The sequence below is a fragment of the Cyprinus carpio genome, chromosome A13, assembly GCF_018340385.1.
Source record: "Cyprinus carpio isolate SPL01 chromosome A13, ASM1834038v1, whole genome shotgun sequence".
Lineage (NCBI taxonomy): Eukaryota > Metazoa > Chordata > Actinopteri > Cypriniformes > Cyprinidae > Cyprinus > Cyprinus carpio.
In genome coordinates, this window is record NC_056584.1 from 17,366,527 (window position 1) to 17,388,342 (window position 21,816).

Consider the following 21,816-nt stretch of genomic DNA (forward strand, 5'->3'; position numbering starts at 1 on the left):
GGCTACATGAAGTTTTCCCAACAATTTTTTTTTCCCGAGATGGCGGCATGAAAAAGGAGATTAGCATACAAAATTAGATGCTAGATGATTTGTGGGGCGACTTGGTTCATGTTTTCCCTCTGTCTCAACAAAGTTAATTAAACTAGTCTTAAACAGTAAAGAAACATCCAAGCGCAAAGCATTGGGAGTGCTTTGAGGATTACTAAGACAGAAAAGGAGGCATTTGTGAAGAAGAAATTGAGAGAGGCGTGAAGGAAGGAAGACTATAATTAAATGCTCTCTCTCTTGTTGTCTCTCTGCCCCAGGGTTATGAGACATCAAGCTGAAGAATACAGAAAGAAAAGGGCTATATATACCAAAGAAACAGAAATCATTAGGTCTGAACAGCAGTCTACGCAAAATAATTTGATTTTACAATGCGTGGGATTTATGATATGGTCTTTCATTTTTTAACACTTAAAATGTAATTATTGTGAAGCACATTTATTTTTCTACACAAAACAACAAGTGGCTCAGTTAATTCATGCTCAGATGCATTCAGCTAATCTAAATAAATGAAAACTTTAAAAGAAGATACTATTACGTATCTTTAATTATGTAATTGAAAAAAAAAACAGAAAGAAACTATCATAGAAAAACTGCACTATAGTATCTGTGCAATAAATTAACAATATACAAAGTGCTTCCTCTTATTTACAGTTCATATACAGTATCAGGGTAAAACTATTGTCAGAATTCTATAATTGATAGAAGCAGACATGAAAAAATTAGGCAAGAAATGATTCATATGGCAGCTGGAGAAGTGGCCTGGTCATGAATTCAAAACCCCTTTGAAAAATGATCATTCCAAATAAATTAACCATTGAAGTACATCCCTGTTGGTGAATGAAAAGGTTATTTACAGTCTATTGTGCTATATATTGGTTAGATGTGGTGTTCAGTGCTATCTTATAAATGTATACGGGAGTAATTGTGAAATAATACAGATCTAATATGCATTTAAAGTCTCCGCCTGGAGATCTACACTCTTAAAAATAAGATTAATATATATATATAGCCAAACTTATTAAATTATAGCCAAATATATATATTTTTTTTTTTTTTTTTTTTTTTTTTTTTTTTTTTTGCAGAAATGCCATAGAAGAACCATATTTTGGTTCCCCAAAGAACCTTTCAGTGATCAATTCTTAAAAGAACCATTGTTTTTCTTTTTAAAAATCTAAAGAAACTTAGATGTTAAAGGTTCTTCATGGAACCATATTTTAATGAAGAACTTTTATTTTTAAGAGTGTAGGTGTTCATTAAAGCATTCAGATGGACCTCTGAGTTCATTCTCAAGCTCAGGATGTATTCTGAGACAAAAACATCTGCTTAACTTCTGGATCACTGTAACAAACACTTCATGGCATCTCTAGTGCTTCTTCTTCAACCGATAGCTTTTCCTACGGCTGGCACTATCGTTCTTGACCCGTTTGGTTCTCTTCACACAGTAGTACTTTGTAACAATTTTGCGGCACTGTTCACATTTTACAGCGCAACACCAGTGGAATTTGCAGTTGCAGCTGGACACGGTTTCGGCCCTGCGTTCCTCCACAGCCAGACCGCACTCTCCACACAGCCGCTTGCAGCTACGCTTCTCCCATTTGCTCAGATTCTTGCCCTTTCTCAAGCACTCGCGGCCCTCTGTTCCTGGCAAGCCCAGAGTGCGGTTCTCCAAGCAGTAGTCAGGGGAATCCTCCAAGTGCACCAGCTCTTTGCGCGAGATCGAGCTGAAGGTCTCCGCGATCGCACCGCGGCTGGCTGCACTGTTGCCCGCGCCACGCAACAGGTCCACCTTCACGGCCCTGTGATATTTCTCCTTTAGGTAGTTGCCCACCTCTCGAAACTCTGGCAACTGCAGCCAGCAGGTCTGAGTGGTGCAGCTGCCAGACACTCCATGGCACTTGCACGTCCTCTGCATGGTTCCTTTCACTGCCTGGTTGAAGAGAGGATCTCGCGTTAAAGAACTCACTCATTCATGCATTCTAGAGGCAAATGTTCATGTTTCAAAACATTCTAATTAGGACTGAACTCATCAGTCGAAATATACAATGTGCTCTTTAGTAGGCACCCTATACATCCACTTAAACAAACAGAGGGAAACTGTGAGTTAAGAGGAAGAGGTTCAAGGTTCAAGTCTGGGTTTTCTCTTTTCTTGGTGGTCGTACAATAATTCCTGACTTCGGCTGAAACAAACAGCTGTCTTTTAAAAAGGAATGCCTCTTTTCTCATTCGCTCGCGTAAGACGCAGAATCACGGTTTCACATCGAGCTAGATTGTTTGGCACAGGAAAGGGGTGTATTTATTTTGCATAGCCATTGTCAACATGTTTTCTGTCATAGGCAGACCCAGTGGCAAGTCCATTGAGGAGGAAGTGAAAAAGAATTCTTTCACATTTTTTCAGTTACAATGATGCTCCAGGTGCCAATGAATTGACAAAACCTGCAGACGGGGCACAGACAGGATAAACAAAGAGCACTTGAGCCACATGGCTGTGATCCCCGTGGCTCTCTCAAGTACAACAAAGACCGACATAAATGTAAGATCCTTATTGCAAGAATAAAACTAAACACTTATTTGGGAAGCAACAGAATACAGAACCTTTGCAATGTGCGGACCCCTAGGTCGTCTAATTAAGCTTGCACCACTGATCCCAAGAATCTCAAGTTAAGGCCTCGTCATAAAGGACATTCACAGGCTGTAAATAGGCCCTTCTGGTACAGCGCACACTCTATTGGGAGAACGAGTGGCACCTTGCTTATAGGGCTGTGAATGAAACTCTTGGGTGGTAAGCTATCATTAGAAGCACTGAAAAATAATTCAGAAGCTGTTGTTGGCCACCGGACATGCCTCAATTTTAGGCCTTGACCAGCCCAAATGACTTCATATACCTTGCGTCCTACTTCGTTGTTGTGCAGGTTCATGGCAGCTCGTGCGTCCTGTCCGGTTTCCAGTGCATCCACAAACTGCTTGGAGATGGCCTCTCCGAATCCAACATTATCGCTGCAGCCTCCCCATAGCCATCCCTGACCACCTGACATGACAACAGAATTATGTTTTTTGCTAGGCTATATACTATATATATATATATATATATGTGTGTGTGTGTGTGTGTGTGTGTGTGTGTGTGTGTGTGTGTGTAATTAAATGTGGCATATACTTTTATAGAACTACTTTTGTTACATTTTAACAGCATTTATTGAACAATACTGACTGCCACAAAAATAATTTGCACTTTTCCTTTTCCTTACAAAAATCAAAATTATGAGAACACACTTAAAATAGAACCAATCAGAGTTATCATACTTATACACTGCCGTTCAAAATTTTGGTGAGAAGTTTGTCTTTTTTAAACAAATTAATATTTTTAATAAGCAAGAATACAAAAGCTGAAAAAAAATCTAAAGTGACAGTAAATATATTTATAATGCTACAAATAATTTCTATTTCAAATGAATGCTGTTCTTTTGAAATTTCTATTCATCTAAGAACATAACTGAGACATGTATCACCATTTCCACATGAATATTAAACAGCACAACTGTTTTCAGCATTGATAATAATTAGAGATGTTCTTGAACACCAAATCAGCATATTAGAATGATTTCCGAAGGATCATGTGACACAGAAGACTTTGCCAACACATGCAGGAACAAATTTCATTTTAAAATATCTTAATATAGAAAACAGTTATTTTGAATTGTAATAATATTTCACAATATTAATGTTATTACTGATTTTTGATCAAATAAATGCAGCCTTGGTGATCAAAAAAGAATCTTGCTGTCTCCAAACATTTGTATGGTAGTTTATATATAAATGTACTTGAATTATTCTGTTAAAACCCATGTTTTATTTTAGCTGTAATGTTCATCATCATTCTTGGGGTCATTTGGGGTTACAGTTAGAAAGTCATGGGAACAAATTGTTAAATGTTATATAACTTTACACAGAAAAGGTTAGTAAGTGATTTTTTTCCACATTTAAATTACAGTAAATACACAAAATATGCCTTTAATGCTGACTGATTATCCATCTCTTTTGAGATTTAGTTTATCACCTCTTTGGCCATTCCTGGTGTCATCACATCCGCAGTTGTCAAAGTCACCAAGGCTGCAATTCCTGGTGAGGGTATACATGACTCCAGCAGAGCTGATGGCATGGAAAAACGCTGTCTCTCTGTTTGCTGTGATTAGAAATAACACTGAAATGAATATGCTGTGGAAATGAATTTTATAGTCTATGAAATATAATGTCCTAGGCTAATGAAAATACAAGCACTCAACATCACTGATTTTCTTTCTCATTAGATGATTTACTCAAATCTTTAGCATCCATTTCAGTAATGATGGCTTTTGACTCTTATTCCCCCTGCATCAGTTGCGCTGCTGGCCTGCTCTCATACATTGGCGGTCTGGGGTGGGCACTGGACTGCGACAGGTCCCCTCTGTGGCACTTAAGGAATGCCTAATGAAAGGAGTCTGAGGTAAACCTTTGACCCACACCCTTTGACTTGAGAGGGCGTCCATTTCACTCACTCACTCTGGTGCACAATATCCCCTTGGTTTCTTTTCTATTTGCCTATTAACAGACCACGTTTAATTGACTCAAGAATGCAGTGTTCAGGCACATCAACATTGGGAGATGGTTCTCTGTGGTTTAAACAGGATTGTTGTGTTTGTTTTAAGTGCTGTATATGTGATTGATACAGATGGGCTTTCAGACACTAAACACACAATATATTATAACACATGCTCTTGTACTTTTATTCTATTAAAATATTTGTATTTTTAGAGACCTGAAAGCATGATATACATAAAACAGTTAAAGTTCTCACCGCTTCTGAGTCCACTGTGGGTGGAGAGCTGAAGAGCCCTCTCCGGGCAGTTCCAGCGGTCCCACGCAAACTGATATTTGCACTCTTCAATCCCACTTTGAGCTCCTGCGGCCACACTGCTGGAGTAGATCAAGTAGGCCTGAAACAATGCAAGCCACACCAAAAAGATTTGGGATGAAATACACACTTAATATCAAGTGTTTACAAAACACACTGTAAAACTTATGATAAAATTAGATGCTTTTAATTCTCACCCTGCATAGTTCATATAAAAATGCACCTGCATGTTAATAATGATGTTTAAAAATTTTAAAAAGCTATAAAATGGCCCCATTATGTCTATAAAAATAATATTAGAAGTTGTATTAAAGTATTAAATATTAAATATTACTGTAAATGGGAACATTTCTCATTTTCATTTAGTTTCACTTGATGTACTAAAATAACTAAAACTGAAATAATAATAGAAGAGGACTAATAAAAATGACAAAAACACACAAAAACACTGAAAGTTTAACAAAAGATATAACAGAAAAAAAGAAAAAAAAAATGATATCTCACTGATAGTAAAATAGCACTTAAAAAGGCAAAATGACACCATTACTTAATATTACAGTTTTAAATATTAGTAATATTAGAGTAAATGTTTCATTTCCCAAGTGGTGTAAAATGTATGTTTGCTGTATATTCATTTATACAATTATATATTTAAAAAAAAAAACTTCAAAATGATAGCATTCCTAAAATAATTTTAAAATTAATATTAAATAAAAAGTTTTAAATATTAGAAATATTGTGGTAAATGTTTTTCCTGTGGTACCACAAGAAATGCACACAAAAAGTAAACAAAAAGGGTCTATGTGGCTATGAAACTGTGGTTTATACAATCTAATATGTCTCAAGTGGTTTAGAAGAGACAGCACCACAAGTGCTCTCATAGGCGGCTGGGTTGCTAATGATGACCACCCACCAAAGGCCCCTTCCCTTGCCACTCAGTAAAAAGTCCTCACAACTTCACATAGTGAATGAACTGAAGTGTGTGAAAGCTATATGGTCCACCCAAAGCAGTAAGTAATACCTAATCCACAGAAGAAACCGTTCAAGAAATACAGCACCTGATGCACATAGCTTTTAATTTGCCACTTGCTTGCATTGTGATCACAGGGTCACCGTCAAACATTAACTACCAGAATCCATAAATGATTTTGACTTCTTGAAGTTTCTCTCTCCTGATAAAGATCAGCAAAGCAGATCAAAAGATGGTGGCTTACCTTTGGGCCAGTCATCAGGAAATTATTCACTGACCTGGAAGATAGAGCAGCCTAATAAGTCAGCTGACCCAAAACTTGTATACATTCCCCTTGAAATTAAGCTTCACATTGATAAAACATCTTTTTTTTTTTTACATTTTAAAATCATTTTATCTAATTACATAGATTGCTGATCTTAAGTACATGTTCATATGGAAATTACAGTCTCAAAATGAAAGGTTTCGTTGTAGTTTCATACATACATGCATATATATATATATATATATATATATATATATATATATATATATATATATATATATATACACACACACACACACACACACACACACATAGAGATTTTCTTTGAACGATTTTTATATAGCCTATATAATAAGAAGCTTATAAATGAGAACATAGCGTTTCGCTTTTCTTTTCCTCTAACCAATGAAACGAGGCTCAAAGCATCTTTACGGGAACTGATGAGTTGAAGTGTCTGTTTCATCCCGACGTTTTAATCCAGAGATAAACACAGAATGTAAACACTCGATATAAATAGGCTAAATTTAGCATCATCATCGCCTGCATAAAGGAAACTGAAACGCTGAACTCACCAACTGCAGCAAGACTTCATGTGAGCCATCAGGATGAAAGCGTAATAATAAACCTCCAAATGCATGAACATCCTGAGAAAGGCGACTGGCAGACTTTTCTTCACCTTGGAAAGCAGAGGGGTCTGCAAGAGCTCTATATAACCTACATCCAGAATTCAGAGGCTGGGGGTCTCATGTGTGAGCCAAGGGGGTTCTGAAATGGAGCTCCTCTCATCCCAACAAGAGATTATCTACTTAATTAAAGATTTTCCCTTTTCTTACTCGTTCAGCCAATCAGAACTATTGTACCAGAGAGAGATTGAAATGATCAAAAGGGCACCCTGGGCTCCTCCAGGACAAATAGCTGGGAAGAGCTCCCTGCGTGCTAACAGTTGGAGTGAATTAATATGAAATCAGGATGGCATCTCTAAGGTTGTGCTTTAAAACTCAATTTCAAGAGCTGCATTAAATGGGTTTGATACAGTAGAGGCTGATAAAGCTCGGGGATTACTGACATTATCTGCTGGATCAAAAGACTTGTTCTTTGTAGCGTTTTGAGGAGCTTATAGCTATTATAAGCATGTTAGATTTAATTTAACGATTTAGACAGGATCCGCTATAGCTACGTTTAAATGCGGCACAGAAAGGCTAATAAATTGGATTCAGTAAAAATAGTTTAAACATTCATTTGAGTAAATCATTTTTGTTGTTTCCGTTAAATTTATTTCAAAGCAGCAAAGCTCAATCCATGCACGCGATGAGTTTAATTAGATTCAAATAAACAGCAGGAATTTAACAAGGAGGATCATCGATACGATTGTTTGCGAGGTTTTTTTTTTTTTTTTTTTTTTTTTGGTTTGTTTGTTTCAGGACGACTTCATGACGCTTTTTAGAGTGTTATTTTACCATTTTTCTCAGTTCAGTCCTATAGCTGACCCTTCATGACCTTTAGGTTCTGCTTCTTTGACGTCCGAGTATCTTCTCGTGTGCAAATTAGGATTAGGAAAGTTATTTGGGAGATTCCAGAGGGATGTTTCTGAAAGGCTTCCATGAGACTGAAGTAAAACGATTTTGCCGCCGTAAGACATTTATAAGTTCATTTCTCAATCCCGTTTGGTCTGTTTGAATGTGAGTAGATTATAGGCTACTGTAGCTACCTATTAAAAATATAAAAGAATCGTTACAAAATAAATATATACGTCTATTCTTTATTTTAAAACGATGCGCAATCACCGACTAATTACCATGTAACGTTAGGTTAGCCTACTCCCAAAAAATTTTTATTCTTTCGCAGCTGAAATATAAATGAATCTACTAAAATAAAGAATTTAGTAATACAGGTTCAGATTTCAATAAATAAATATATAAATCTAGGCCTTTCTATCTATTTATTTTTTATTTTATTTTTTGTAAATTTGGGATACATACAAAATCATATACAGTCAAAATAATATATTTTGTGAAAACATTTTTCACGTTCAAGTTAATGTACCGCTATCATTTTCACGCACGGGTGACCAAAAAAAAAATAGAGTAAATGTAGCTATTTTTGCATTTTTCTTTAAAAACTGTCATGGTGGTCTCACACACTTATGAATATAAACTGTGGTCAGCGCTATAAAAGAAGGTTTGCTGAGACTACATTTTCAGACATACACACATTTTATTCAATTAAGAAAAGATTTAATATGGATTCATAAAACTCACGGTACAATTCGGAAAGCTCTTCCACTTATAGAAATTTTGGTTTATGGTACATGAAACAACATTCCTTGAAACTGTGCCCATTAAAACTCTCAGACATCAAAGGTCAACACTGTATAAATAATTTAGTTGTAAAATGCAGTGTCAATTTGTGTTTCCTTCTTAAACATGGGTGTATATAAATATATAAAGCATTTAGTGAGAATATGTATATATATATATATATATATATATATATATATATATATATATATATATATATATTGCATTTGGAAAAATTCATACCCATATCAACCAATCAAACATTTATGAAAAAAAAAAATATAGGCCTATGTAGGGAGCTACAGGTGATCATTCGTCACAGAAGAGCCAAGAAAAGAGCCCACCCTGAATGACTTCATAAAACTTTATAAATTTGAAATAATTTTTCTTATGCTATACAGTCTATCTTGAACTGTTCTTTCAAACTGTTTTTTGGTTAAATATTTTTCATAATACTTGAAATAGTCCTTTGATACTTCAATATATTTGTAATTAAAAAAGAGTTCACGATATACGTTTGCCAGATACTTTTTTTACAGGACCACAAGAGTCCAAGGAAACCAGATAAAGAGCTGTGCAACATGGAAAATGATCATTAAGAAATTAAACTGAATTGCTCATTTTCCTTGAGGGAATTCCTCATTATAAGCACCACTGCTCTGAGGACCTCTGCATTGGCATGTAGAATATTTTCTAAAAAATAAATTATAATAAATAAGAAATGTAAATATTTTATCAATAATGCCAGAAAATGTATTTCCATGCATACTGTCAGTACTAACTTTTGGTGGTCATTCAAGTTATTTCAGTTTTAAATGGAAATCAGCTTTTATAATTTCAGAAAATGTAAAACAGTGCCAGCATATAAATAGTATTTCATCTTAATTTTACAGCTTGCATAGCTCGCTGGAATGATATTTTTAAATCAGAACAGTAAGTGCTTAGCCAGAGAAAACATGGGTCAACCTATTCATGAGAGAGGGCTGTAATGAGGCACATAGCTGTTTAACTAGTGAAGTACCATCTCTTGCCTCTTGAGGCAGACTGAGACATAATTATCCTCCCAATCTATGGCCTTTACAATCTCCGAAAATAATACCCCACAGTCCAATACACTTCATGAAAAGGAAAGAATTCTTAAGAACACATATTAGTCCAACACACTCTAGAGTTTTTTTTTTTATTTCAAATGAGAGTGTATATAGATCAATCTTCATTGCTCACTACGAAATGCTGCAAATGCTTTTGTATATGTTGGTTTATAACTTTTTTGTTTGTTTGTTTGTTTTCTGATATGTACTGAACAAATCAACCACTTTTGTGGCTGCCATCACCGGTGCGTTTAACACGGGCCATGATGGTCTCACGAGTTACCCTCCTGCAATCCTTGGCCAGTCCAAAGAAGCACATGAGATCTATAAATGCTTTGGTCACGTTCAGCCGACTGCCAAACTCACTTGTAGCATAATCATGGGGGAATGTGTGATGATAGTTGTGAAATCCTTCACCTGAAATTAAATGATGTATATATTTTCCAATCAGTACATATAAAATGTTTATTTCAAATTAATTTTGTTCTTTTGAACTTTCTATTCATCAATAATCCTGAATTTTTTTACAGGAACTTAAAAAAAATAGTGTATATATAAAAACTTATATTTCAAATATTTGACAGTATTACTGTTTTAACTGTGTTTTTGCCACATTGGTGATCTTAAAGGGATAGTTCACCCAGAAATGAAAATTAGCCCATGATTTACTCACCCTCAGGGCATCCTAGGTGTACCTGACATTCCTCTTTCAGACGAACACAGTCGCAGAGTAATAATTTTTATTGTTGTTGTTGTTATACAGATAGTTTTGAGTATTTGCTTTATATTTGCACTTATTTTTGCTGCTGTAGCATGGACATTTCTCCACTGTGGGATAAATAAATGTTTATTTTATCTTATCTTATCTTATCTTATCTTAGTTATAATTAAAAATTGTCCTGGCTCTTCCAAGCTGTATAATGGCAGTGAATGGTGCCCCTGTTTTTGAAGCCTAAAAAAGTGCATCCATCCATCATAAAACTACTCCACACAGCTTTAGGGTGTAAATAAAGGGCTTCTGAAGCGAAATATAGATTTTAAATTTTTTAAAACTTTTTTAAAACGTGGAAGCACAGAGGAGAAAGCAAAAATGTCATAGGATTTCGATATAAGGCAAGAGGAGAATGAGTTTTTTGCCCAGCCATATTATTTCGAACCAGAGTATACTGACCAGGAACTCCGCGGGATGGAGGAGGCTGCAGAGGCTGTGGCGGGAGCGGCACAAACTACAGATGTAGTTCACGTGGTTTCCCTGTGCTATTAACAAAACTTGATTCTCGCGAGACTACACTCTTCTGCCCAGAGCGTACGTTGCACATTCCACTACGCCTAAGTCACACGCTTGTCTTTAACACACCTGCTTAAAGGGGTCCAATGACGTTGCTAAGAGAGCATTATTTTGTGTATTTGGTGTAATGCAATGTGTTTATGCTCATTCTTTTCCACACGATGTACATTATTGTTGCTCCTCTATGCCCCGCCTTTCTGAAACGCGACGATTTTTACAAAGCTCATCGTTCTGAAAAGTGACATGTACGCTGATTGACCAGCTAATCAGTGCGTTGTGATTGGCTGAATACCTCAAGCGTGTGACGGAAATGTTATACCCCTTAACATACTGTGATGCCATGTCCCGGGGCGACAAGACAAAAACAATAAAACCCATTATAAATGAGGCATTTGTTGCATTCAGTGGGGACATAATTACTGATTATAATGACTTATACTGTCTTTTTAAGTGTTGCATTGCGTATTGCGCTGTGTAAACGTAACACCATGTCTGCATTTATGATCAGAGAAACGATAAACAACAAGCGATACTCTACGTACTTACAGACTGTGAGTCAGAAGCACCAGACTGTCCTTGCAAAGCTGGAATTGCCCCACTTTATAGAAACAGACACCGGCATTGTAGGCTACCCTCCCAGGAAACAGTCCTCGTCCTCCGAAAAATGCGCTGCACACATCTGAATATTTGGGTTGAACTGTTCCGTAAAACTGATTTCTAGTTGTGTCCTCTTTAAGAAGGCCAAACAAAGTAGTTTTGCTTTCACAACGAAACACACAGCGTCTCCACAACATGGCGGCGGCAACAGCGAGAATAAAAGTCACGCCTTCTTTTTTTGTGTGAACATTTGGGCGGCGTTATACAAATCTTACCACATCGTGACATAGACATGTGGGGGTGTGTTTAAAAGAGGCGTTTTAGGTAGGCGTGGTTGACTTAACTTTTATAAAGGATATCTCTTTGGATTTGAGACTTTAGTCTTTGCAACTTTACAGATCTTTTATGCACCAAGAGCTTGTAACACTCCAAAGAGAAAGGAAAAGTTTAAATCACATCATATGACCCCTTTAAGCGACCGGAAACTGGAGATTACAGTTTATACATTTTTAAAAATCTATATTTTTCTTAAACTAACGCATTTAGCTTCAGAAGGTCTTTATTAAAGGGGTCATCAGATGCCCATTTTCCACAAGTTGATATGATTCTTTAGGGTCTTAATGAAACATCTGTAACATAGTTTGGTTACAATTTCTCAATGGTAGTGTAAAAAACACCTTTTTTACCCTGTCAAAAACAGCTCTTTTCAGAGCAAGCCGTTTTGTAGCATTTTCCTTTAAATGTTAATGAGCTCTGCTGATCCACTGGGTGGATTTTTATCATTATAGAGTGGTTGTGTACACACAATGCCAACACACATTTCAGTTCAAACAACTTGCAAAAGTGCATGTAGCATCCGATGACCCCTTTAACACCCCGGAGCAGTGTGGAGTAGTTTTATGATGGATTGATGCAGTTTTTTCGGCTTCAAAAACATGAGCACCATTCACTGCCATTATACCGATTGGAAGAGCCAGGACAATTTTTAATATAACTCCGATTGGATACATCTGAAAGAGGAATGTCAGATACACCAATGATGCCCTGAGGGTGAGTAAATCTTGGGATAATTTTGATTTTTGGGTGAACCATCTCTTTAAAAGGCTACTTTCAAAAACAATAAAAAATCTTGTCAACCTCAACCTTTTGAATGGTAGTGTATAAACATGCTGTTGCTCTGTGTAGTTTACTTGTGCATTCATGTACAATATCTTGTACTTTTTGTGTGAATTAATGTGTTTTTACAGCTTTAATAATATTGATAGTATTTTATACATATTATTAATATATTTTATTTAAAAATACATACAGCAGGTCCAGGTTCAGGTTCACTTTATTTGTACCCATAGGTAGACTAGGTATGCAGTGTTAACTGCTTCTGTATTTTTAAATATATATATATTAATAAATAAATGTAAAAACCAGATGATTTAAAAAAAAAATCAAAGTTGAATTAATGAATTAATAAATATTATGCTGAAAAAAGAAAAGACATTGTTCTTACCGATGGCACTGAAGGCAACAAACTTGTTCTCTCTGGGATTGATGTTGTGGTCATAGGGCCTCATTCCCCACATGTGAGCTGCACTGTTGACCAGCCAGGTCGCATTAAGGACCACAGTATATCTCAACAGACAAGGAACTAAGTAACTGGTCAAAAGACTCTCTTCCCAAAAGAACCAAGGTACAAACGTGGGGATGAGAAAGCACATCACCGCCACAGATAACTTGTAATGCCTAAGGACAGAGAAATGAAAGATCAAAAACAACAATTCCTATAGTCATTTTATCACTACTGTACATGATTGTGACAAGATCTTCTTGTACGTCATAGATTTTCTGAAATAACATCAGCTGTTAAACCTCAGCTGGAACACAGCATGCAGTCTGAAATGCTGACTAACCAGTTATTCTCCCACTATCTGATCTAGCAATTCTATGAAACGTTCTTAAAGGGTTAGTTCACCCAAAAATGAAAATTAGGCTGCGTTTTACTCACCCCTGAGGCATCCTAGGTGTACATGACTTTCATCTTTCAGATGAATCCAGTCAGAGTTATATAAAAAATTGTCTTTGATCTTTCAAGCTCTATCATTGCAGTCAGCAGGTGTTGCAGTGCGTCAGTCCAAAAGAAGTGAAATAAAAACTGCCCTTCCATAAAAAAAGTGTCTCACACGGCTCCGGGGGGTGAACAAAGGCCTCCTGTAGCGACTTGATGCGTTTTTGTAAGAAAAATATCCATAATCATAATGTAATAATCACTTTAATCTAGCTTGCGCCAACAGTTGTACACAGAAGCAGTTCCGGGAGCATGACGCATGAGGTCAGCGTTGGGCATGCGCCGGTGAGTCTTGTGAAAACCAACGTTTGTTTACAGGATCAAAAGAAGCAAATCCTCACTACATCAAAAAAAAAAAACCAGTCTCATCTTGGCTTAAATCAAAATCCTCTGACTTTCTTCTTTACAAATCCTCGTTTTGTACTTCTAATTAGTGACCGTTGTTTTGTTTTGATCTCTCTGCTGCATTTCCCCGTGCGTCACTTCTGAGCGGCGCATGCGCAACGCTGACCTCATACGTCATTCCCCCGGAACTTCTTCCATTTACAACAGTGAGCGCAAGCTAGATTCAGGTGATCATTATGTTTTGAATATGGATATTTTTCTTACAAAAACGCATCAAGTCGCTACAGGAGACTTTGTTTTTCCCCTCCCTGAGCCACGTGAGACACTTTTTTTATGGATGGGCACTTTTTATTTAACTTCTTTTGGACTGAAGCAATGCAACACCCGCTGACTGCAATGATAGAGCTTGAAAGATCAAAGACAATTTTTAATATAAGTCGGACTGGATTCATCTGAAAGATGAAAGTCATATACACCAATGATGCCTCGGGAGTGAGTAAAATGCAGCCTAATTTTCATTTTTAGGTGAACTAACCCTTTAAACTCTTATCAAAAAGCTCATGACTTTTGTTGGAATTCATTCAAAGTGAAGGGAAGGGATATTGATTATTCCATACTAACTAGTGCCAAATATGGGACTTGGTACAGATGACAGCTCCTAATAGTGGGGTCACAAAGTTGTAATGAATATTTTAACTAATACAGCCTTTTCAGGTCATCAGAAATGACTAAACTTGGATCAAAGTTTGTCCCGTCTTGTACTTCGCAGGTTTTCATCCAGTGAATTCTCATTAAATTATTTAGCACTATTGTATGAAGTTTTGAATCATCAGTTTTGAGTTCATCCAAATATATAAATCAAAACAGAAGACTTTTTAAAAGCCAATGTAAAGCAACATTAAATTATATTTTGTTATAAATTATTATCCTCTGATATACAGAGGAAAAAAAATACAACAAAAACTAATATTTTGGAATATTATTACAATTTAAATTAAATATTTTCTATTATAATATATTGTCACATGTATGATCTGTTTTGGTTTAGTTTTCTGTGTTTCCTTTCTCCTGCCTTGTCTGTTTCTATGGTTTTTGATTAATTAGCTCCACACCTGTTTCTGTTCTCCCTAATTACTTTCTAAGCATTTATAAGCACTGTCTGTTCCTGAGTTCCCTGTCTGCTATTATTTGTATTTTGACCTTCATGTTGTGCTACCCCAGCTCCATTCCTTGTTTGCTTTGTGGATTATAATTAAAAGACTATTATTTGCCTACTCCTGCGTCATGTGCCTCCTTAGAGCACAGCATCTGTTACAGAATAGCAGACCCTCAAAGTGAGTAATTTAGCTGCGTTTTTCGTTCTTTTTTGTTTCATTTCTCCCCTCTCCCGGAATGGATTTACCAGCTGTCCAACTCCTGTGCCTGGAGCAACAGGACCGTTCGCTGGAGGACTATACAAGGGACTTTTTCGATCTGGCGTGCCTTACGCACTTTCCAGACCGCTCGCTCTGCGTATTCTCACTGCCCACACTCCTGCAACTGAGGGTGAGCTGTATCTGGTTTCTGGGGATGATATGGAGGAACTAAAGGACATTTTTCAAATGGACTTAATAGACTGGTTTGGGGAGGTAATTCACAGTTCTCCTGTGTCTCCGCTGGCTCCGTCCAGCCCTGAATCTCCTGTGTCTCCGCTGGTCTTCTGGAGCCCCACCTCCGCCTCGATCACCTGAGCCTTCAGCTCCGCCTTGGCCCTCCGGATCCTCCATGTCACCCTGGCTCTCCATCTTCTTGGCTCCATACTGGGCTCCTCCATCGGCTCAGTCTCCATCAGTTGGCCCCCTGGTGTTGTCTGCACCTTCTCCACCATGGCTCCTCCCACAGTTGACTCCACCGTGGGCGGCTATCCTGGCTGGCCTCTGGAGTTCCATCGGGCTCCTCCTGCTCCGGGCTCTTCCCTGGCTCCTCCATCCACTCCACACTGGCACTATGGACTATGCTCCCTCTCCATTGCCTGCCCTTTGCCTGCCCCATGCCCGCCTCCTGAAGGTAATTCCCAGTTCTCCTGTGTCTCTGCTGGCTCCGTCCAGCCCTGAATCTCCTGTGTCTCCGCTGGTTCCGCCCAGCTCAAGTCCTCCTGTGTTCCCTCCCAGCCTCCCTCTCCCACCTCCTCCTAAACCAGCCAGTTCCTCAGCTCCATCTCCGCTGGTGCCTGTCAGTCCCTCATCTCACCCTTGGTCAGTGCCATCTGGGCACTCTGATCCACCTCAGGACTTCCAGTCTCCAGCTCCGCCTTGGCATGAGGATCCCCTGTCTCCGCTACCAGCCTTCGAGTCCTGGACTCCACCTCGGTACTTCGACCCATCGGCTCCGACTTGGTTCCTAGCTCCCTCGTCTCTACTGTGGCCCGTCATCCCACCAGCTCCACCGGGCTCCCTCGCCCCTCTGGCTCCACCTTGGTCAGTCGTCGACCATCCGCTGCCTCGGGACTCCACTCCTCTGGCTTTGCCTCATCACTCCATCCCTCTGGCTCTGTCAGGCTCCTCTGGCTCTGCCTCCATCCTCAGTCGCTCAACTGGGGTCTTCCGAAGCCCCGCCTCCATCTTGATCGCCTGAGCCTTCAGCTCCGCCTTGGCCCTACGGATCCTCCGTGTCACCCTGGTTCTCCATCTGTTTGGCTCCATTCTGGGATCCTCCATCGGCTCAGTCTCCGTCAGTCAGCCCCCTGGTGTTGTCGGCCCCTTCTCCACCATGGCTCCTCCCACAGTTGACTCCACCGTGGGCCGCTATCCTGGCTGGCCTCTGGAGTTCCATCGGGCTCCGGGCTCCTCCCTGGCTCCTCCATCCACTCCACCCTGGCACTATGGACTATGCTTCCTCTACATTGCCTGTCTTTTGCCTACCCAATGCCCGCCTCCTGAACCCCCACCCTCCCTCCTCTGTTGGACTATTTCTGTCGGTGCGAGGATGCACCGTTCCGGGAGGGGGCGAACTGTCACATGTATGATCTGTTTTGGTTTAGTTTTCTGTTTCCTTTCTCCTGCCTTGTCTGTTTCCATGGTTTTTGATTAGCTCCACACCTGTTTCTGTTCTCCCTAATTGCTTTCTAAGCGTTTATAAGCACTGTCTGTTCCTAAGTTCCCTATCTGCTATTATTTGTATTTTGACCTTCATGTTGTGCTACCCCAGCTCCATTCATTGTTTGCTTTGTGGATTATAATTAAAAGACTATTTGCCTACTAAGCAACCGTTACACACACACACATATATATATATATATACAGTACAGATCAAAAGTTTGGAAACATTACTATTTTTAATGTTTTTGAAAGAAGTCTCTTCTGCTCATCAAGCCTGCATTTATTTGATCAAAAATACAGAAAAAACAGTAATATTGTGAAATATTATTACAACTTAAAATAATAGTTTTCTATTTGAATATACTAAAAAACAAAAAATTATTCCTGTGATGCAAAGCTGAATTTTCAGCATCATTACTCCAGCCTTCAGTGTCACATGTAACATCCAGTCTATCACATGATCATTTAGAAATCTTTCTAATATTCTGATTTATTATGAGTGTTGGAAACAGTTCTGCTGTCTAATATAGTTGATGAATAAAAGGTTAAAAAGAACTGCATTTATTCAAAATAAAAAAAAAAATTCTAATAATATATGTTCTAATAATATATTTTCTTTACTATCACTTTTTATCAATTTAACACATCCTTGCTGAATAAAAGTATTGATTTTATTTAAAAAAAGAAATAAAAAAAAAGAATTACTGACCCCAAATTACTGACCAGTAGTGTGTATTGTTATTACAAAATATTTATATTTTAAAAACATAGCTTTTTTTTTTTTTTTTTTTACTTTTTATTCATCAAAGTATCCTTAAAAAGTATCACATGTTCTGAAAAAATATTAAGCAGCAGAACTGTTTAGAACTTTGATAATGAATCATCATATTAGAATGATTTCTAAAGGATCATGTGATAATGATCCTAAAAATTCAGCTTTGCATCACAGAAATAAATGATAATTTAAAGTATAATAAATTTAAAAACAATTATTTTAAATTGTAATAATATATCACAATATTACATTTTTTTTTCAGTATTTTTGATCAAATAAATGCAGGCTTGATGAGCAGAAGAGACTTCTTTCAAAAACATTAAAAATAGTAATGTTTCCAAACTTTTGACCTGTACTGTATATATATATATATATATAAATATATATATATATATATATATTTTTTTTTTTTTTTTTTTTAAATGTCATGTATTCCTGTGATGGCAACACTGAATTTTCAGCAGCCATTACTCCAGTCTTCAGTGTCACGTGATGCTTCAGAAATCATTGGCGCTCAAACATTTATTATTATTTTAAATATTGAAAACAGCCCTGCTGCTTTTTTTTTAAGGATTCTTTGACTAATAGAAAGTTTAAACTAAATAATTTTAAAAATTGGAATATTTTGTAACAATATGAATGTTTTTGTCACTTTCAATTTAATGCATCCTTGCTGAATATTTATTGAAAAATAAAAATTTGACATACCCCAAACATTTATATGGTAATGTAGGTGAGAAGATTTATAAAACTTAATATGAAATATCACAATTTCCCACTGACCTCCTCTGAAACATTACGACCCCATCTGCTTTTAGGTCAGCGAGCTCCAGTTTGCGTCCTTTTTCAATAACTTCTGGGTGTTTGCGGACCAGCAGCCAGCCGATGTGAGAGAAGAAGAAACCTCTGTGGGCATTGTGCGGGTCCGCATCGGTCTCAGAAAACTTGTGATGGACACGATGGTCTCTGGCCCACTCATAGATATCATTCTAAATGGATATATATTAATCATTGTCATTGCATAGTATCTGCCATACTCAACATCAAGCACAAGTGAGTGAAAGGTGAACGTGAAACTGCAATATTATATTTATTTTGTACAATACAGTATACACTGTGTATATAAAAATATATGTCTGTGTGTGTGTGTCTGTATGTGTACATACATATATATATAAAGCAAGTGTAAGTAGTCATTTGTCAGATACTTTTTTGCAAAGTATCTTACAGTACACTTATTACAGGAACAATCCTAGGTGGACATCCTGGGGTTAATTGCTTTATTGTACAATCAGCTCTTGTGAAGTTTGAACATATTAGCCCAGATAAGGTATGCCATCTGAGCTGCAATAAGGTTTCTGCAAAATTTAATGTGAAAGATTGTTTCATCCACTTAAAAATGTTTTACCTGAAAAGCCATAGAGTTTGCAGTTGCTAGGAAGATTCGTAATGGCATTGAGGCTTTGTAGGACCTGTGGCTCCAAAGGCGATGGGCGCCGGCGGTTATTCCTAGAGCGCTTACCATGAAACACACTCCCGCTGTCACATTAAGAGAGAAAACAGAGCAGAATGTTTAAAAACAAATTAGTCTGAACTACACACAGCTTGCAAAGTGTGTAACGGTGAGTGTGCCCTTGGTTCGCTCTATTAGAGGACAAAATGTCTCGCTGTGTGTTGTCAGACAAGGCTGCAAGGGATGTGGGATACTAGGCCACAGACTGTGAAGAAAGGCACACTGTTATGACCCGGCTCAATTTACAATGGAGAGCCTATTTCAACAGCAACTGTTCTTTGTTCACCAGGGTGCAATATTTAGAGGCGATGTGATGCCAAAAATATACACAACAGTGAAGCACAGTTATAGCTTTTGGTAGGATTTCAAATTATTCACGGGACTGTCTCGTTGTCACTCATCCACACATGCATGCTTACAAAACACTTTTAACATTGGTCTACATAACTAATTTAGCTGAGACAAGTGTGGCCTGACATTCTTGCTTTTGGAAAAAAAATATGACACAATAATTGATAATATCTGAGAATAGTAATCACAACTTTGAATCTGTAAGAGAAGAACACCTCCACCCTTATGAGAGGAAATACCTGCAAAACAAGAAAGCGAAACTACGGAGTGTTGCTGAGTTTTACCAATTATACATGAGCAATAGGGGTTAAAACATACATAAAAAACACAAAACACACACATACCTACAAAAAACAAACCAAGCAAGTAAAAAAAAAAAAAATAAAAAAATTACAAAAAAAAAAAAAAAAAAATATATATATATTTTGAGCTAAGAAAGTTAAATGCCACGTCTGATTTATAGTTTGATTCATAATAATGTCAATGGACGTAAAAAAAAAACAGAATATAACCTAATACAAATCAGCAGGATTTCCTGTTTAATTAGATATATAAAATCCACACTAATGAATCGATTTCCAATGCATTTCTAATAGACACATGAAGATTGCACAAAATAGACCTTCAGTGAACATAAACGTGAAATTAACTTTACATTTTATTAAAGGCCTACATTTGTCTTAATCAATATGATTACAATTTTATATCTACGCACAGTAGAACAAAACATTTAATTGAAGACATTACAACATTATCCAGTCTCTTTATACATAAAAATTAGGCCATAAAAATAAAAACGCAATAAACACATGAACAGGTTGCGATTAAAACAAACGTCAGTCAGTTCAGAATTAGCAGTCACATACTCACTCCATAAAAGCGTTAAGGTAGAGACGGATGGAAGAATCGTCAGACCATAAAGAGCTCCTAGGTGCAATAGGGACATTAATATAACGTTTCTCCATACGATTTGGACTGGAGGTTTTGGGCCCGGTTTCTCCTCGTATGCATCGTCATAAACATCCTCTGTTATCGTCGTTTCGGCCATTTCTTTCATGTTCGTTATTGTCTCCTGTAAAGTGAACGAGTCGATTATATTTTCACGACCATCAACAAAGAAAAGCCATCTGTCATTTCAGTTAGCATTATTCTAAAAGACAAAGCCCTCGTGCAATGAATACATTAAATTCTGCACAAAATGGGTGTGACTTCTGTATCAATAAAGGCACGCTGGAATAAAGCCGCATTCGCGCATCTGCTTACCTTGTTTGCGATGCAACCATAAAGAATTATCGCAATTAGATTTGATGCTTGCAGGCAGGTTCCCCGGTCAAGTGGTTCAATTTAAAGTTTTTGCGTGTCTAAGCCTCTGATTTCGTTGAAAATGATGCAATTGGGCGAGGCTGCGAGGATGCCATCTAGCCCTACCAGTTTCATTGGTTGCCTGGTTATCTGATGCTTATGTTGTGGACGCCATGTAGCCTACGCTGGTCTTTGATAGCCAGCACTTCAGCTTTTAGGCTACTCTCAGTGTGTGATACACATCTACAAAGCTTGTCTCTTTTAATATCCACGAGTAAATTAGAAAATGCAGGTCTTTGCCTTTCTATCCCTTGTCAAGTCAATGTGGGCGGGCTATTTTGCGAAAACACTGCTTGTACCATACACATAAAAATAATGTTAATTTGTAGAATCTATTGAATTAATGTGAATCCACACAAGTTTCAATGGAATACTTTCAACAAATATAGTTATTGTCTGAATGGGGTTACTGTATGTCTTACAATGCTATAAATACAAATACAAACCTTTCAGTATTTTAAAAGAATAAGAGTTTGTTTTTGTTACTAGCTCAGTCTAAACAAGCAGCATATGCATACTGGTGAACATAAGCTTTTTTCTGAAGAGCTATATGTGTTACAAAGAGGAAATAAGGATCCTTAAGTGCTAAAATGACAACAAATCTGTAGTTCCTCAAACAGGGAAGTTCTTGTGGGCTATTATAATTTCCCATAGCCAGATCTAATCTCCAATTTCAACATGTACTGCTGAGCATATTACAGTAATTGTATAGTATTGTATTTTGGACTTGTGTAACTGTTTCACATTTCACAATATGTTGTCTTTTGACTCTGGTCAAAAAAGCATTTACTTTACGCTCGCTCAATCTGTGCACTTACTATAGCCTACAGTTTTTGCCTAGTTCAGCAGGTGATCTGTAGTAAGCTTGCTAAATCCAAATCATCAGCCTTTCT

The 21,816-nt window shown here is 37.4% G+C and overlaps 2 protein-coding genes across 2 annotated transcripts; both read right to left on the reverse strand.

Moving 5' to 3' along the window:
* Nucleotides 1-1,171: 1,171 nt before the first annotated feature.
* On the reverse strand, nt 1,172-7,492 carry LOC109100807 (protein Wnt-8b). The gene is made up of 6 exons (XM_042769076.1): nt 6,741-7,492; nt 6,148-6,181; nt 4,877-5,015; nt 4,100-4,225; nt 2,931-3,073; nt 1,172-1,975 (listed from the first exon to the last, which is right to left on the reverse strand). The coding sequence occupies exons 1-6, from the start codon at nt 6,809-6,811 to the stop codon at nt 1,412-1,414; spliced, it is 1,077 nt and encodes a 358-aa protein (XP_042625010.1). The 5' UTR covers nt 6,812-7,492; the 3' UTR covers nt 1,172-1,411.
* Nucleotides 7,493-8,627: 1,135 nt separating this feature from the next.
* On the reverse strand, nt 8,628-21,122 carry LOC109100809 (acyl-CoA desaturase-like). Its single transcript, XM_042769077.1, has 6 exons — nt 20,825-21,122; nt 20,432-20,633; nt 19,106-19,236; nt 18,481-18,686; nt 12,946-13,178; nt 8,628-9,973 (listed from the first exon to the last, which is right to left on the reverse strand). The coding sequence occupies exons 2-6, from the start codon at nt 20,616-20,618 to the stop codon at nt 9,774-9,776; spliced, it is 957 nt and encodes a 318-aa protein (XP_042625011.1). The 5' UTR covers nt 20,619-20,633; nt 20,825-21,122; the 3' UTR covers nt 8,628-9,773.
* Between the last annotated feature and the right edge of the window lie 694 nt (nt 21,123-21,816).

Bases quoted from the DNA above. Each gene is read 5' to 3' on its own strand.
- LOC109100809 (XM_042769077.1), bottom strand. From the start codon at position 20,618: ATGAAAGAAATGGCCGAAACGACGATAACAGAGGATGTTTATGACGAT. The intron at 19,237-20,431 runs GTGAGTATGTGA...TTAATGTGACAG, and splicing joins TACCTTAACGCTTTTATGGA to CGGGAGTGTGTTTCATGGTA. The intron at 9,974-12,945 runs GTAAGAACAATG...ATTTAATTTCAG, and splicing joins TGTTGCCTTCAGTGCCATCG to GTGAAGGATTTCACAACTAT.
- LOC109100807 (XM_042769076.1), bottom strand. From the start codon at position 6,811: ATGTTCATGCATTTGGAGGTTTATTATTACGCTTTCATCCTGATGGCT. The intron at 6,182-6,740 runs GTGAGTTCAGCG...TCTATCTTCCAG, and splicing joins ATGAAGTCTTGCTGCAGTTG to GTCAGTGAATAATTTCCTGA. The intron at 3,074-4,099 runs GTGATAAACTAA...TTGTCATGTCAG, and splicing joins CACCAGGAATGGCCAAAGAG to GTGGTCAGGGATGGCTATGG.